Source organism: Chanos chanos, chromosome 8, assembly GCF_902362185.1.
Source record: "Chanos chanos chromosome 8, fChaCha1.1, whole genome shotgun sequence".
NCBI classification, from domain to species: domain Eukaryota; kingdom Metazoa; phylum Chordata; class Actinopteri; order Gonorynchiformes; family Chanidae; genus Chanos; species Chanos chanos.
In genome coordinates this window covers 14,635,152-14,652,521 of record NC_044502.1, presented here as the reverse complement: position 1 = coordinate 14,652,521, position 17,370 = coordinate 14,635,152, and the positions used below count along the sequence as shown (strand labels likewise).

General features: G+C 38.7%; 2 protein-coding genes across 2 annotated transcripts in view; one reads left to right on the top strand and one right to left on the bottom strand.

Moving 5' to 3' along the window:
- Positions 1-3,831, bottom strand: part of lcor (ligand dependent nuclear receptor corepressor) — a 32,814-nt gene extending 28,983 nt beyond the window's left edge. The window contains exon 1 of the mRNA XM_030781499.1: positions 3,735-3,831. Within this exon, the coding sequence (XP_030637359.1) occupies positions 3,735-3,831 (97 nt within the window). The remainder of the gene's footprint in view (positions 1-3,734) is intronic.
- A 2,400-nt stretch (positions 3,832-6,231) lies between these two features.
- Positions 6,232-14,214, top strand: LOC115818217 (MORN repeat-containing protein 4-like). The gene is made up of 4 exons (XM_030781536.1): positions 6,232-6,298; positions 10,583-10,697; positions 11,758-11,867; positions 14,066-14,214. Exons 1-4 carry the CDS (start codon positions 6,232-6,234, stop codon positions 14,212-14,214), a joined length of 441 nt encoding a protein of 146 aa, XP_030637396.1.
- The last annotated feature ends 3,156 nt before the right edge of the window (positions 14,215-17,370 follow it).

The following is a 17,370-nucleotide window of genomic DNA, read 5'->3' as shown; positions in this document are numbered from 1 at the left end:
TCTCTGTACTCAAACACATCAGAGAGTGCTTCTACTGAAAAAGACCAAAAGTATTAGTATGAGAAGCATAATCACATCTACATACAAGACATGTGAAACATCAGAAACAATATCAAATTCATTATGCACTTGCATTTCATTTGCCAGTGAGTGTTAATGTACGGTACATTACACTCTATATCATAAACTGAGTATCCAGATTCTGTCAAGACTCAATGACAATTTTAACAGAGACTAGAGCTATAAATGTGGAACATTTATACAACATTTCATTTATGTAATAACTTGGGAATAAATGATATAGGCAAATCATGACGAGGGGATATAAGGCTCTTTTAAATCAGGTAAATAGGATGTTGTGTTAATATTTTTTCCTAGATAGTACTTGTTTAGAGATTAAAGCACAGAACCTGTGGATATATTTTCAATGGTCCGATAAGCTTATCATGCCATCACACTCACATGTAAAATTGTTTTTTTTTTTGGCAAGTTCATCCCCCAAGAACAGGAAAACAAAATGCTCACTTATTTATCCTCCAGTCATATCAAAAGCAACACTGTTAAAATTGGGGGGGGGGGGGTGTGATTAAGACAGAGGCACTCAGAATTGCTTAAAGTTGCACTCGGAAGCACGAACAAGCTGGAGTGACAGATGAAAGAAGACTTAGACCTTTCTTCATTCAAGCAACCACATAAGTGCTGTTCTCATAAACAAAAATGGAGCAGCTTCTCACAGCCTACAACTCAGCGCCGGAACTTTCTCCCCCATCTTACAGTATGTGGTCTGACGGAGAGTCCAATCTTACATCTTCAGTTGTTTTGTTCATTTCTTGTTTGTTTGTTTTGGTAGAGCAGTCAATTACTGCTTAATAAAAGACTGTTATTGCAGTGACAATTTAAATTGATGGTTTGAACCGAACGGTAAATGCTTGAACCGTTTTTTTGTTGTTGTTGTTGTTGTTGTTGTTATGTTATTAGGTTCATAAAGCAGCAACTGACAAGGGGAAGGTTCTGGTCAGGACAAGGTTTAGGGAACTTTGACCACTGGGAGGGGTGAATGAAAGGAATTTGGTTTTGCCCAAAGTTCAAATAAGCCATTTATGATGACTGCACCTTCCACTCCATAACTCCATGCTGTGTTAAGGTGAATGACTTCTGAATACCATCACAAAGGTGCTCTCACAACCTGACAACTCAAACGAGTATCAATTCAATATTCATTCATAAAATAATCTGCTGTAATGAGCAGCAAAAGAAAACCCTGCAATATTCTCATCCTTTAAATTCATTTATTGATATTTATCCAGAGTACGCACACAGATTTGTCAGCTGCTTGGAAGATTTATTCTCAAAAGACATTCACAAATCTGAAAATCAACAGGGAGTTCCACTGTAAGAGTCTGTAAGAAGTCTGTAAGACTTCTGTAATGATAAATGTATTGCACAATGTAAAAGTACAAATTATTTTATAGCAATAATGTAACTGCTAGTTTAATAATACAATGAGTGGCTACACTACACTGATATAGGCATTAACTTCATAAATACACATTTATTATGGAGAGCTAACAGAAAATGGGTCCCCACTGGGATACAGGAAAATAGATCTTCCTCCCCAAAAAAAGACATTTAAGTCTACTGTACTGCCCAAGGCAAAGCTTAGCAGATGGAAGACAAACTGTCTCCCCAGAGAAAGGGGATTACGAAAGTCAAAGGGCAAATTTCAGAGATTAATGGCACCTCCAACAATATAAACTGTGCCTTACAATGTAAACAATGCTTGCTGGGTTCAACTGTATCACATTTTCTGTGGTGAAAAACGCGTTGTTCTGATGTGAACGAAGGCGCGTTGTTAAAAAAAAAAACCTATTTGGATAAATGAAAAAATATGGAAGAAACGAGATGCACGTTTTGTTGTCCAAGCATTTCAGGCACTCAGCGCTCCTTAAAAATATTCCGTGGTAGAGTTTTCAAATAAACTCTAGGCAACTACTCATTTCAGACAAAAGGGGCCTTTATTGTGAATACGTTTTTGTACGTTTTAAACTGATCCGAAGCACGCTTTGTGTGAGTTCATATTTCATATTTTAAAGGTCCGAGGCCGCGTATCAAAGCTCAAACTGCTCTGCAGAGAGACATCAAAGAAAACCTCACCCAGACAAGAATACCATACATTACACCAATTCAGCTGAGTACACTGAACAGGCCGAAGTTCAGTTACAAAGACGCAATAGGTCAAAAGATACCGAAAATTGTCTATTTGGACTCTAATATTATTGTACAATTGTGATGTCATGAGCGACACATACACAAAGGCAAGCTAGAACATCGCCTTGATATGAGATCTGAGTGAAATAACCATGGCGAAGTCTTGTAAAATAAATGCAAGTTTGATAGCCTATCTGATGACGGTTGCGCAATTTGGGTATTGCGGTTGGGAAGTAGCTACGTGAATGAAAGGGTTAACATTTCCACAACAGAAAAAAACAGCCTGGAACCGATACGATAAAGCAGTAAGCTTTATATTTGACATTAAAGGGAAGATTATGAATCCAGGTTTGAAAACGAGGAAACCTCTGGGTGAGGAGGTCGGGCAAAGTGAGGTATAATCTCTCAGTAACATCGGATGTACTGATCTAAACGGATTAAACAAAGCTAATGAAATATCAGAATTAGGGGGAAGGGGGATTGTGAGCTACTGAATATGTAAAACCCCCAAATATTTTGGAAACGCAATAATTGAGCCAAGCGAATACTAGCCTATCAGTGCAAGATTTTACGAGAATATATAAGTATGGGCTTTCTTCGTCCATGTAAAGCTGTTAAAGTTACCAATGAATATTCCTGAAACGTTCCGTGAAATCGAACATTGCAGGTAATGTGTTCGTGGTTTCTTTGCTATCGACCAATGTATCGAAAACCATAAAATAATACAAACCATATCGTTTCCTGCGTATTAACACTAAAAAAACCATAGCAGGAGAGTTGATACACAGTGAGCGCATATAGAAAGGTTATTTCAACAAAGCCTGGACTCAATTTAAATGGTGTACACCCTAGCAAGGATTAAGCGCAATGTCATTTTCTTTGTGTCATCCCCCACCTTCCCTAAAATACAAAATTATTTTCAGTGACATTTCCCCAATGCAGCAATGCGCGTTCCCCAGTGCCGATTTGAGGGCAGAAAGGTAACGCGCACAACCATACCACACCGGCTTCACTTAAAGAGGGGACGCGCATTGCCCTCCCCCCAACAAAAATAATACAGTACAATAAAAAAGAGGAGCGCGCACCCTGGCAAAAGTAACGCGTTCCCATTGGCTGATGCACAATTCCCTCTGTACACGTGACACGCCCTGCTTACAATAAATAAACAGCACTGAAAAATATACAAAATATGTATTTTTAATTATAAACTCTTAAATATAAATTAACTCCCCTTCATTAAACAAATACCCCACAATAACATGCACACTTGGTGTGAAACAACATCATCAAAACTCAACAGCTTATATGAACTTAAAGCAGAAATTTGGGATAACGTCCAGAGGGAAGTGAACCAGAGAGAGAAGCAGCCTTGCGAGACAAAAAAGGGAGAGTGAGCAGCTCTGCTCTTCGAAAACGGCAACAGATTTTCCCCGGTCATGCCAACAGTGTATAATGGCATATATGTCACAAACAATCACCAATACGACTCGCCGGACACTTCTGCATGCAATGTTAAACTAGCTTACCTACACAGTGAATGAGTTTATGCCGCCACGAGTCAAGTTCCTGCCGAAAGCCGCGCCTCTCGATCGTGCATTGCTGCCTTCTACACAGACTCGCCATTTTCTATCGGCCCCTCCCGCGGGCGCGCACGTTCTGCTGGGTGCTTCCCAGTGTATACGTCATCAATACTTTTTTTTGTAAGCAGGGGTGGAGTATCGTGGAGGGGGGTTTCGCTGCAGCATCCTTACTGTTGTCCCGCCCATGTCAAAAAATCATCCTAATATTTCTCTTAACTCCAACTGCATAAATGCTCGGGAACTCTCATAGTATAGTTGTATTACAGTCAAATGTATTGCCAGCTGTACTGGCAAGCTACTGCGGACAAACTGATCATATCACACAGGAAGAGATCTAACGAAATTTGGGGTTATTGATATATGGTTACATTGCGCCAGAGACGGCCATGCGATGGGGGTGTGTACTGCGCATTTTGTGGTGTTTTGCCGTTTCCAATGTTGCTCAAACTTTGCTTGGCACAATCTGTTGCCCTTTGAAGATCTCCAGTGTGAACAGGTGTGACAGCGGTAAAACTAAGAGCGGCGCTTCTAACAAACAGGATTTAACTGTCCGAGTATATACTTAATGTAATTTTGTAGCCTTCTCTATCTTAAGTTATAAATCACCTCAATAAACCGACGCGCACGCCTATTGTGCTTTAACAGAGGCTCATGACCGTTGGCATCAATTATTGTCACACTGTTTATTATTGTTTTATTAACAGGGTCCGCCTGTCAATGCCGATCTGATAATAATTCATCACATTCAACATGGATGCCCCGAACTGGGATTCATGGCAAAAATAGCCTTTGTAAACACATATGTCCTGTGCTCATTCTCTGATGAATAATGAGACGAACATGTTGTAATAGCAACAACAACAACAACAGCAACAACAATAATAATGAAGAAGAGGAATGTACCAGTGTGACTGACCTAATCAGAATTTTGAAGGAGTTGGATATTGTTAGGCAATGATCTCTCTCTCTCTCTCTCTCTCTCTCTCTCTCTCTCTCTCTCTATATATATATATATATATGTATATAAAACACACACACACACATATATATATGTGTGTCTTTTATATACGTGTGTGTGTGTGTGTGTGTACACATACATACATACATACATGCATACATATGAAAAAGTCCATGCTTATATTCTCATGTTGTAGTTGACGTGAACCAGTTTTCTTCTATTCAGAAAAAAAGAGGAGTATCTAGTTCTTATCGGCCAAAAGACTTCATATATTTGTTTAGTGGTTTAGTGCGAGGGTACATAAATCTTCTACCACCTGAATATAATCACCAAAATGAAATGTGAAGTTACACAATATCATTAAACGCAAGCCAGTGATTGTGTTTATTCCTCTACAGAGACACGTTTGGACTATAAAAGCAAGGGCAAACGGTTTAACAAGGACCACTTTGGCTAATTAAACAAGAACGCGCCGGCGTTGCTTTTTGCCCTTCTCAAAAATGTCTACCGTGGTTAGAGGATTGTGGAATAGCCAGCCAATCAGGGATCTTCTTGAATGAGCATTCAGGAAAGTCTTCAATAAAGCGGGTCGAAGTAAGGACCTCACTGACGCCTCGTTGCCAAGAGATGTGGTGAAACAGGAAAGCTAATTTTCGACTCAAGGTAGTTTTCCTCTCGGTTTTTGACAGGAATGTTGTAAAGGTGGATTATTTTGGTCTTGTCCATAAACACGTTAACCAGGTAAATTGGGTGCACGGGTGTTCATTGTAAAAGAAAAGCATGGCAGCATTTATGTCATGCACAATGTCGCAATGTTACACATTTGCCGGTTACTTGAAATGCACAGCGTTACTGTGGCAACATTGGTGCTGTATTGACGGGATAAGGTTTATGGGTAAGGTATGAGTATACTGTACTAAGTAAAACAAAAATCTTGAATATAACCAGTGCGATCATTTTCGCCGAATAACAAAATCAAACCCTGGTCTAGCTTGAACTATTATGTCAGTATCGAGAACCTAAAATCTCTCCACGTCTTGGGCAATGGAATGACAGAGAATATTCCGTAAAATGTGTAATTCTCGCCTTTTGAAAGACATGCTTTAGTTTGCAAGTCACGCAGCCTTTCCTTTAAGGAGATGATACAATTGATTTGGGGATCAGCCCCTTGATATGAGCATAAGGGACCAGCATCATGCCAAAATGCAGCCCCAGTAATTGACCGTGTTTTGGATCATGCGAGAACCGTTGTATGAATTTGTCCTCGACTACAGACATTTAAAAAAAGCCTCAACCGAATGGTTTTGATTCTCTGTTTTAATTCTCTGTCACAAGTCTGGTACGGGCTGTGCCATACCAAATTTCTTTCTTTCTTTCTTTCTTTCTTTCTTTCTTTCTCATGAATATATGTCCTTACATGAAACAAACTCAATTCAGTTTCTCTCTCTCTCTCCCTCTCTCTGTTTGTCTCTCAACAGGAAAGACATGACTTTGACTAGAGGATCATTCACTTATTCCAGTGGAGAGGAGTATCATGGAGAGTGGAAGGAAGGCAAGTCTATTTACTCATTAATCTTAAATGCTTGGTTCATCAGCACATTAATCGCAGAGCTATAACTCACCAACAGACTGTTTACAAAACTGTCACATTCGTCCACTGAATAAAAGAATAAGAAAGGTAGCATTTAGCCCACCTCTTTTTCTTCAATAACTGTCCCACAATGTCACAATAGATGTTTTGGCCACTTTCTTGTAAAAATCAAAGAGGAAAGAAAGAAAAAAACAAACAAAAAAAAGAAAAAGAAAAGAGAACGAAACAGTAGCCTTAAGTGAGATGAAACAATCTGAAAGATCTGAGAACAATAATCTGAGTGTATAGTGGGGTTCCATTTCATTCCATCCAAAATATGTCGGACTGCGTTTAGTTTCATAATGACCCCCAAAATGTTCACTCTAGGCCAAATTTGCATCATCCTTATGTAATAACATGAGATGCCATTATGTGGAGTTTAGCGTTACAACAGTGTTACATTGTAGGGCCTACACAAATTGTTATACTTGACCTCTGTCCAATATGGCAACCTTCGGGCTAAGAAATGATGTAACTTGACAAAGCTTTACCAGAGCACCAAAACAAAGCATTAACTTGCCTATCTAATCTGAGGAATTTACATGTGGCATGTGGCAGCTTATCTTTAAATGAATGTACGCTCCGTCAGAAACACATAAAATTTGTCTTATCATGGTCATACTGTGAGATGTTTGACTGTCACATGTTCCTAACCAGGCATCTCCAGTGTTAACCACACACAAGGCACAAAACAAGCTTAAAATCTGTTAAAGTGGGCAGAGCTCCTCAGTTATTGCTGTCTGTGGTGACACATAGACACTGACTCAAATCAACTCAGTTGGTATGTCTCATTCACAGTCCTGTGTATAAAAATCTGATGATAACATAACCAAAACATAAGAGCCCCAAATTACAGCAAATGCATGCTATGATACTGATAGTCTTTTTTTTTCTTTTTTTTGCAAATATCGTGGTTGTAGCTAGTTCAAATGAATTATCTGCACCACTAAAAGGGAAACGCACTGTGCTATATATCTTTATACTGTCAGACAGAAAGGAGAAAAAGGAATTACTGTGAGTTTCCACAGTGACTGATCTACCTTAATGCCTCTGTTTGACTGTTTAGGTGATGATAACATTACCAGAACTGTGCATATATCAGAGCAGAGTGCTAAGGACATGGAGATTATGCAGTGCATGTAAATTTGACTCATTCTGTATGGCAGTGCTTGGGGGTTTTTTTTTTCCTCTTCCTTCACATTTTTGGAGCTTTTAATTCTTTTCTCGGCTGATTTGGCCGCTCCACATATCTAGGGATAATCTTATATTCAAATACCAATGTGAAGGGTGGGGGAGGGGTTTTTTTGGGGGGGGGGGGGCATTATTACATGGGAACAAATCTCATGTGAGATTTGGAACACAGTAGCTCCTTCCCAGCAGAAAGTGTGTCAGTGAGTCCATCTCTGGGGAGGGGGGGGGGGGGGTCTTACAAAAAGGAACAAGATGAGATACAGTGCTTTAAACTGACCTGGTTTTAACATACAGTTTAAAGACAATGAATCTAAATATTTGATAATACACTCCTCCAAAAATGTCAGCAGACCAAAATTCTCCAAACAATGCTACAAAAAATGCTACAGATTCTTCAAATTTCTCTGCAAATTATTTGTTTTTGCTGAAGTTTGAATTATTAAGATATTTGGAGGAGACATTTTGCTTTTTTTCACTAAAAAACAATATGCTTATTAGTCAGATTCTGCATCTTAAGTATGTTTGTTAGGGCTGCTGACTGACACAAAAGCCCCGTAAATTCAGCTAAATCCCAATTAGCTAGCAACTGTGACCTAACTCAACAAGATTGGCCAGGCATACTGCTCAGGGCAGCACAGATTAAACTCTGAACTGATTCAGAGAGAAGGGAGAAAAAAAGTAGAAAAAAACCCAACAAAAAACAAAAACTGCTGTAATACTGATACTGCTACAGTTGCAAATATGATTTGGATTTAAATGTGAAACTATAAATGGATAACTACAGCCTTGACTCTTTGTAATACTGGTTTTAGTTTTGTACAATACTGTTTTCAGTTTTGTAGACATGCTGCATTTTGCATAAAGATGAGAAAGCTCACCGGTGTCATGACTCTCTCTCTCTGTCTTTCTCTCTCTCTCTCTCTCTCTTTCTCTCTCTCTGAAGCACATGTAAAGAGGACTAACACTCCTCCACTCCTCAATTGGGTCACATACCAAAAAAGAAAAGAAAAAAAAAATGGCCACATACAGTCTGGAATGTTCTTCACACCAGCGAGTTTAGTCTTTTTTTCCCTCCCCTCTTTCTCCTCCTGTTCAAAATCTCTCTAAAAACCTCTCTCAGATTAGGGAATGGGGAAGAGCGTTAAGAGCCAACAGATGGAGAGCCTAATTTAGTAAACCATTAGCTGCCAAGAGAGCCATGCCCTCCTCCTCCCTCACTCACTCGCTCACTCACTCCTTCTTTCCTTCTCTCCTAATTCCTAATGCAGTGAGGTCTGAGTGCTACCATGCTGCTCTGCACTCTGGAACACACACACACACACACACACACACACACACACACACACACACACACACACACACACACACAAACACACACACAGTCGAGTTTGTGGAGGCATGATCTTGTCAGACCTCTATGAAACCATTATATTGACAAATAAATACATAGTGCATTGCCATTACAGACAGTACATCAGACAAAAACGTAAAGTGATGCTGATCTCTTTATATATTTTTTAAATCAACATCAGACAGGGTTAGCTGAAGTGTTTTATTCTATTATTTTCCACAAACACTACTTGACTCACTGGCAGATTCCATGCTTCACCCTCTCAGAGTTTAACTGCCTCTCTTATATAATTATTTTTTTAATTGTTTCTGAAAGAAAATTAGACAAAAGTGAAAAATAAATAAGTAAATAAAAGTATAAATGCACATATATGTACATAAATACATGAATAAAAATTTATTCAGTCATATGTCAGCCATACAAAAAATACTCTGATATCTAATGGTAAGACTGTGGAACCAACTTATTAAAAACTCGTGCCGGTGTTCAGACTTTCTAATTAACACTTAGCACAAATTGTGACCTCTCACCCACAACGTTTTCTGCAATTATTTTTAATGCCTCATTACTGTATTCTGAAGAAAAAAAAAGAAAATTAAAAAACATAAATTGCAAAAAAAAAAAAAAAAAAAGAATATTTAATTAGTTGTAAATAGAGCTTCTTTTTATACCGTTAATGTAAATGGGTACAATCAACATCAAGTTGTCAAATTTAGATGTAAATACAAATTAGAAGAATTTATGAGAATAGCCTAATGGATGTCAAAGTTCAGTGGTATTAATAAGTGCATTGTGTTAATTGTAACTATACTACTGCATTATTATATTTCTGTTAATTATGGAAACATTATTTTGGAAAGCAACATTCCCGTGTGTGGTCATTATTATAAGTCATTTTTTTCTAGTCGTAATTCCAGTGCCCTGCGGCTCCACTCGGGTCTCTGTCCATGATATGAATAGGCTGGAGTCACCTGATCGAGGGCTTGGTATTTAGGATTGATGAGTTGAATCAGGCGTGTGAGAGCAGGAAGAGGGCTAAAAGGAGCAGAGGTGTGCTGCTTCAGTGGAAGATTGGGAGGCGCTGCCTTAACCTTTAACCCTAACGTGCCATCTGTGACCTCGCCCCTTCATCCCAGTCTGTGGCCTAAGCATGTGTTTAACCTTCTACGCTTAACCTTGACAAAGACTTCAGTGTGAAGTACCGATACTACTGCCATTGAAGTTTTTGAAGATCTTCTTTTTGCCTGTGATTGGAACCCAGTATCCATTCTCCTGCATCTTGATCTGCCCCTTCAGGTTAAGATGTATGATAAATCCCTGTTGTGGTTTAAATAAGTATCCTAGCAAAATATATCAATTTGACATCCAGTCATTCTTGGGTAAAGTATGGTGTTCCACAACGTCCAATGCTTGGTCCACTTTTTTATCTCTTATTATATGTTTCCATTCTGTGAAATCATCCAAAGCTCTGTACATCCTCCAGAAATGATTGATGACATTTGAAGTGACATTTGAAGTGACCTGATTTTTAACTTGTGAAAAGATTTCATTTATTTTCTTTGGTTATACCTATGCGGTGAACCATCTGTACAGTCTTTCCTTAGATGCTGTTAAATGAAAGCATTTCGATATTTTTGCTGTGTGTTTGTGTCTGCGTGTTGCAGGTCTAAGGCATGGTTTGGGTCAGCTAACCTTCTCGGATGGGACGTGTTACACGGGACAGTTTGAGAATGGTCTGTTTAACGGCTGTGGGACCTTGGTTTTTCCTGATGGCTCGAGGTAAAACTTGTTATTTAAGGCAGCGCTTAAAGACCTCAAAACTGCTTTTGACTCAACTGTTTTCCTAACAACAATCAACATACTGATGGTAATTTTTGTCTCTAATAATGAAAATCCTACATAACATGTAGTTACAGAATAACTACATGTTATGTAGGATAGAACTTCTTAACAAAGATATACTGTAACACTGCATACCCATATTTTGCATGGTAATCAATTTGTAATTGCAAATATTTGAAAAGCTCTGAAGCTAAAATGTTTTCATGAAAATAACAGATGATTTTTTTTTTGGGAAAAGTAGATGAAAACTTTGGCCTTAATTTTAAAAAATGTAGTCCTTCCTTTCTATTGTATGTATTCATTTATACTTTCTAAGTTAGCATACTGCATGTCTGAGGCAAAGAAAACTTGCTTTTCTCTATATATGTTGTGTATTTTATCCAAGTGCCAGGCTTTTTAAAACCCCACTTGAAAACCAAGCTGTCCTCTTGCTCAGTTAACAGAGTGCTAAAAAAATAACATGAATTCAGACGAACATTATACTTCCAAGGTGATTGTGACTGAGCTGAAAAGTGTACTTTGTGAATGACATGAATGCATTATATGTGCAAGTTTTGTGATTTTTTTTTTTTAATCTTTTCCTTTTTCACTCCTTTTAATTTTGTTGGTTTCGCATTTGTCCACAAGGTCATTCAGGCACCTCATTAATTTATTCTCTTTTCACCTGTGCTTGTGATGTTTACTCGCACGAATTGCTAACCAAATATTCATTTAATGGGTGTAAAGATTAATCTCACTGGTCTGAGGAGTGTGAGTGAATGGGCAGTGTGAGGATGGTTTAGGTTTTTAATGAGACAACAATATCAGCTATTTACAAGACTCTTGAAAGGTTTCCTCTCTGAGTCATTTGGACATTGAGTCCATGAACCCTATGTTCCAGTATAAACTATATCCCTGTAATGAATGGTGTGAAAATTCCTTCATTTTGCTGCATGTGTGTGTATGTGTATGTGTGTAAGAGAGAGTGTTTATGTGTGTTTTTATGGTGATTTTACAGATATGAGGGTGACTTTGTCCAGGGGAAGTTCCAGGGTGCAGGAGTCTTCACTCGTTTCGACGGGATGAAGTTTGAAGGGGAGTTTAAGAGCGGCTGCGTGGAGGGACACGGTAATGTCATATGCTGTTCTACAATTTCACCAAATTTCTTGATTGTCTTGAGGAATTCAGTACGCAAAGGCTCTGTTGTACCAGTGACTCTCTCACTCATGCCTTCCAGCAGGAGATGCTAAGATTGCTTGTCCTACTTTTTGCTATCATGTGACATTTTTAGCGTCTTCTAAAATGTATTGGGACATTAGTGGAAATCTTTAAGTCTGAAATTGGACATCCCTTTTATGCTCAGAGCTTACTCCACTAAAAGACTGAGACCCACTGGAAAAACTGTTGTTGTCACAATGCATAAGATTAGCAATCACTGTATATTTTAGCACAAAAATTGACTGAGTATTCTCATTTGTTTTACATTTCTTTTTCTATAAACTATAGACATCAACGTTTTTAAAATATTTAACTGTGGCATGTAATCCATAAGAGGATTTTTATTGCGAAATTCAGAAGAGTTTTGAGCACAGTGTTAGTGTACATCACTGGCAGCCATAAGATGAATGAAAACTGATGGAATATACTAAGCCTTACAGGCTGTAGTTTCCTCACAATTCACTGAGAAGGTCATTTACACTGAAGCAGGCAAAATGTGTGCCTTCCTCTATCAAAGCAGACCATGAAAAGCAGTAGCTTTTTTTTGTTTAAAATGCACTTAAAATGTAACCCACATTTCCTTTAGAAAAAATAACATCAACTAGTGCAAAAACGAACATTTCTGTGACAAACAGTACTCGACGCAATGTACCTTTCACTAGTCACCACAGGGACTGACTTAGTGGGCAGAGGTCAAATTAAAGAACAGATCAACCATACTACCCTGCCATAGTAGATTTCTCTTGCTATGGTGGATTTTACTGTTAATGCCGTTAACACACATTCATTTGCATGAACACAAAATTATTTTCAGGTTTTTCAAATGTGGGCCACACATCAATTGGCTAAATGCATGCTGCCAAAAAAAAAAGTATATATGTGTATGTGTGTGTGTGTGTAGGTATGTGTATGTATGTGTGTGTGTGTGTATACATATACACAGTGTATATACATATATATATACACACATCAGATGTTGTGTTTGTGAAACATGACCAATTGCCTTGCTTGAAATAGATGAAGAGCAGCACAGGACAACTTATAAGCTTTACATAAACAAGCACGTGCTTTCTGTGTTCTAAAGGGTTCAAATCCATAGCCCAGTGAAGATAAACAATTAGTTCTAAAAGGACACCACTCCTCTGTCATGTAGACGTAGACATAGACTGGATTTTACAAAGGTCTGGTCATGGGTGAAAAAACGACGTTGCCAAACAGTACTGAGTGACAGTTAGTTCTGTGTGTGGTAGAACAAAGAACCTCATTTGTCTCCTCAAAACAAAGCAGGGAACAGGGAGTAGTGCAATATTATATGCAAACATCTCTAAACATTATAAACATAAAAAAAAAAAAAAGCACCTACAGACATTAAACGTATGTCTGATCCATGAAACAAGGCAATAATTCGACCTTTTTGTGTTGCTTCCGTGAACTGATTAAGTTGATGTGCTCGAGACACAAGGTTCCGCATTTGATATGCAAATTATTACACAGGGCTTACTTGTTCAGTAGTAATAAGTAATGTGACAAGCATCCAGTGAGAACAGCTACCCTGGTCTCCCCCTACTATATTTAGGATTTAAGCAGATTTAGAGGATCGACCCAGCTAGAGAGTGTAATGAGAGAGACCCACCATGAGGGTATTAGGAACAAATCTCTCAACCCTAAGAGAGAGTTTAGGAGAGGAGGAGTGGCAGCACCTGAATGCCTGTACATCAGCGCCACAACCAGAACAGCACCCGTTTTATATATGTTATCGATTTGTTATAGATTGTAATTTTGTAATTTGTTGCTGTTTGGATTTCTTTTTGTGTGTGTGTGTGTGTGTGTGTGTGTGTGTGTGTGTGTGCGCGTGTGGATGCGTACCTGCGTTTGTGTGTCAGTTTTGACCACATGAACGACAGAATGGATGAATGACACTGAGTCTCCCCGTGTGTACGCTCATCTATGCTAGGCGCTGAGACAGGTCTCTTTGCTCCTTTGCTCTCTCTGATCCCAGAACCTCAACCCAGTCCAAATCCTGCAACCCCCCCCCCCCCCCCCCCACCCCCCCGCCTTGGCCTAATATCTACCCTTTCCTACACTCATTCCCCTTTCCACTCCGGCAGGTGTCCTGACGTTCCCAGATCAGGGTCAGGGCTCTGTCGTCCAGGAAGGCGTGTTTGAGAACAACCAGCTCCAGCGGAAGGAAAGTTGCCAGGCGGCGGTGCAGAGAGCGCAAAGTTCCTCTACTAAAGCGCGCAGCCTCACCCTCTGATTCCCCCACTGGGGGCACTGCTCTGGGACTCTTCACAGGGTAGCATTACTTCTTCACCGATTGCCGTTTTTGCTTCTTCACCTCCCTGGATGTTTGTATATTTACATGACTGCTTGTTATATCTGCAGTATTATTCACTAACTCTTATGTAAGGAACTTTTTTTTCTCTGCTGGTCAGTGGAAACACCGTTAACCGTAGCCCTTTTTTTAGGTAACTTTTTGACTTTTTGATACTTGTATTCTGTATCTCTCTCTCTCTCTCTCTCTCTCTCTTTCTCTCTCTTTCTCTTTCTCTCTCTCACTCTAATTCACGGTAACACCGCTCTTCTGTCTGCACCTTAATCTCTAAGGCCATCACCACCGCTGTGCCACTGTTTCTAAATCAGCTAGATCAGTTCCACCAAAACACAACGGTGCTTTGAACTGTTTCCAGATCAGCCAACTTAAACCTCCTAAGCCAGCCTCAAACCAGAACTCACTGAGAGTGTTATTATGGCTCTAGGGCAGTGATTATTGGGGTGATGATTCAGTTTTGAATCTGTCTGCCGTTTGTCAAGCATAAAGTACTATTAATGTTATGTTTAGACATATGGGAAAGAGAGAACAGTCTAGAGTTCTCATGGAAGAAGCCGGTAAACTCAGAGGTAAAGCCAGACATTCTATTGCTTTCCATGTAAAGATTCTCTCAATAACATGATGTATCATACCCTCCTCCCTTTCCTTGTCCTAGAATCTCCCTCTTTCTTGCTGTTCTCTGTAAGGCTGAGCTTACTGGAATAAAGAGGGGTTTGTGGTTCTTTGCAAACCATAGCAGAGACAGACAATCAAGTGAGAAACTGGGAAGAACCTCAGACATCTTCTTCCCTGTGTGCTATATTTGGATGGTAGGGGTGTGTATATGGGAAATGCATAGTTCTTAGTCAGATCATATCACAGGTTCTGTTTAGCTCTTTGTCATGGTGTGTATTGGTGAGTGCTATGGCTTGTATCTAGCTCTGCAATTTGGTTGTTTGGGAAGGGACACAGTGCAACTCAAGCCAAGTGCCCGGATTCCAGTGCAATTTCATATCACACACACATGCGCGCGCGCACACACACACACACACACTCTCTCTCTAACACTGAAACAGAAGTGGCTTAATTTGCACCTTAGGAGCTTTTTATACAGAAGAAAATTGGTAACTTGAGAACATTTCAATCATTGTACTGTATGTGAAAGAACGCAGGTCTACAGAAAGCATCATTCAGTCAGTATAAAACATTATAGAACAACATGCCAAAAAAAAACAACAACACTTGGCAGTATTTCACCAAGCATATGTTCTTATTTGACTCATTTTCTTTAATTCAAACTCTACACTGAATATATTGTCGCTCATGTAAATGTATTTATACCATCAAATAAGATCCCTGAAAGACAGGGGAAAAAGGAAAAGAAAAAATATATTATGCAGAAAAGTGGCAAATCTTGATTAGTGCTATAGAACACGTTTCACTTACTGTAGGTACAGTGAATTACACAGAGTTGTAAAATATTTTAAATTTTCTATTAAATTAGGTCTGTGAAGCGCATCAATCTTACCACTTTGATATTTTCTCCCGTGACATTTTTGAAAATTAATTAAGACACATGTAAGGAGCAAGATAAATATCAAAGACGTAGACTGGAAAATACAACAGAAGATACTATTTTAATTTCTTTCACTGGTTGTGGGTGAATAAATAATTTTTTTTTTTAAAATGTAGACATATATATATATATATATATATAAAATAAGTTAAAGCTATCTGATCTGACCCTGTCAAAAGATATTAAATGAATTTATAGTATTTTAAAAATTGTTACAGGGCAGTTTAAGGTCATGAGGGTTATTGATTGTTAAAACCTTCCATTGTGAAGTGTAGTACACCAACACTCATATAAGAAAACAATATTGAAAGTTTTTGAAATGATTTGATGTTTTCCCTGTTTTCCCTCCATAAATTGTCCCCAGACAGCCCATACAGCTGAGATGCCTCTGTGTTTGAACTGGTGTTTACAGTCATATAAGTGGTTTAAATGTTAGAGGAGTGTGGTTTAAACAAGATTTTATCACAGTAATTTCACAGGCACTCAATGCAATGAGAGCTTCAAAACCCTTTAGATAAACACCAAACTGCCTTTTTGTTGCTTAATGAAAAAAACAAACAAACAAAAAAAAAAGAAAGAAAACTGATCTAATATTGGTTGTTTTTATTATTATTCGTGTTTGACACTGAGGGGCTATGACTGTTTTGTTAAAAATTTCAGGTCTCTTTTTAGTTCTACGTCGAATGTACATAGAATGTACACTGACAAACTCTTGTCTTTAGGAAAAGCTGTATCACACGCACCTTTAAAGTGAAATTTCCATTTAATGTTTTGTGTCACTGCAGTATTTGAACGCTGTGTATGTTTTTGTCTTGTACATGAACATCTGCTCTTTTATCTCTCTCTCTCTCTCTCTCTCTCTCTCTCACACACACACACACACGCACACAAACAAAGAAAATGTCCCAAATTCACGCTCAAGTTAACAAAAGGTGCCTGACTGTTATTTAGCTACATTAAAAAAACACAGTGAAGGTGAGAGGAGAAGAAGGAAGTTATTATCACAAAAGTTCTAAGCAGCTTTATTCTGCGGTGTAAGTGTCATTCACATGGAGATGTGTTAGTCATTATATGCATGCATGAACCTAGTAAACTACACCATGTTTATGAGTCCACGTACGTGCACCTCAGCACGCCAGTTTCATAAAAGTAGTTAGGGGTTTTGATTTCGGGGAGGGATATTCTTGTTATTTTCTGTTAAAATGAGGGGTTGGCAGGTCCTTTACATTAAATTAGACAATATTATCGTTATGTACATCACTGAAGTTCATGCTGGGAGCCGTCATTAGGGCCTAATGAAGGAAGTACAGAGATTCTCAGAAAAGAAAAACAAAAAACAAAATGGAACATACAGCAATCTTGTGTGCGTGTGTGTGTGGGTTTTTTCTTTTTCTAAACCGCCAACCCAAACTGACAGGGATACGTGTTGTGAACATTCATCTTAATCAGGCATATTTGTGAAGTTGTTGAGATAACGGGGAGAGGGTGGGGGGGGGGGGGGGGTTGTGATTTGTGAAAACACCATG

What these genes read in the sequence shown, in the direction of transcription:
- LOC115818217 (XM_030781536.1), top strand. Translation starts at nt 6,232, where the DNA reads ATGACTTTGACTAGAGGATCATTCACTTATTCCAGTGGAGAGGAGTAT. An exon ending in GTTTTTCCTGATGGCTCGAG is followed by an intron (nt 10,698 to 11,757) that starts GTAAAACTTGTT and finishes GTGATTTTACAG; the next exon opens with ATATGAGGGTGACTTTGTCC. An exon ending in CGGCTGCGTGGAGGGACACG is followed by an intron (nt 11,868 to 14,065) that starts GTAATGTCATAT and finishes CCACTCCGGCAG; the next exon opens with GTGTCCTGACGTTCCCAGAT.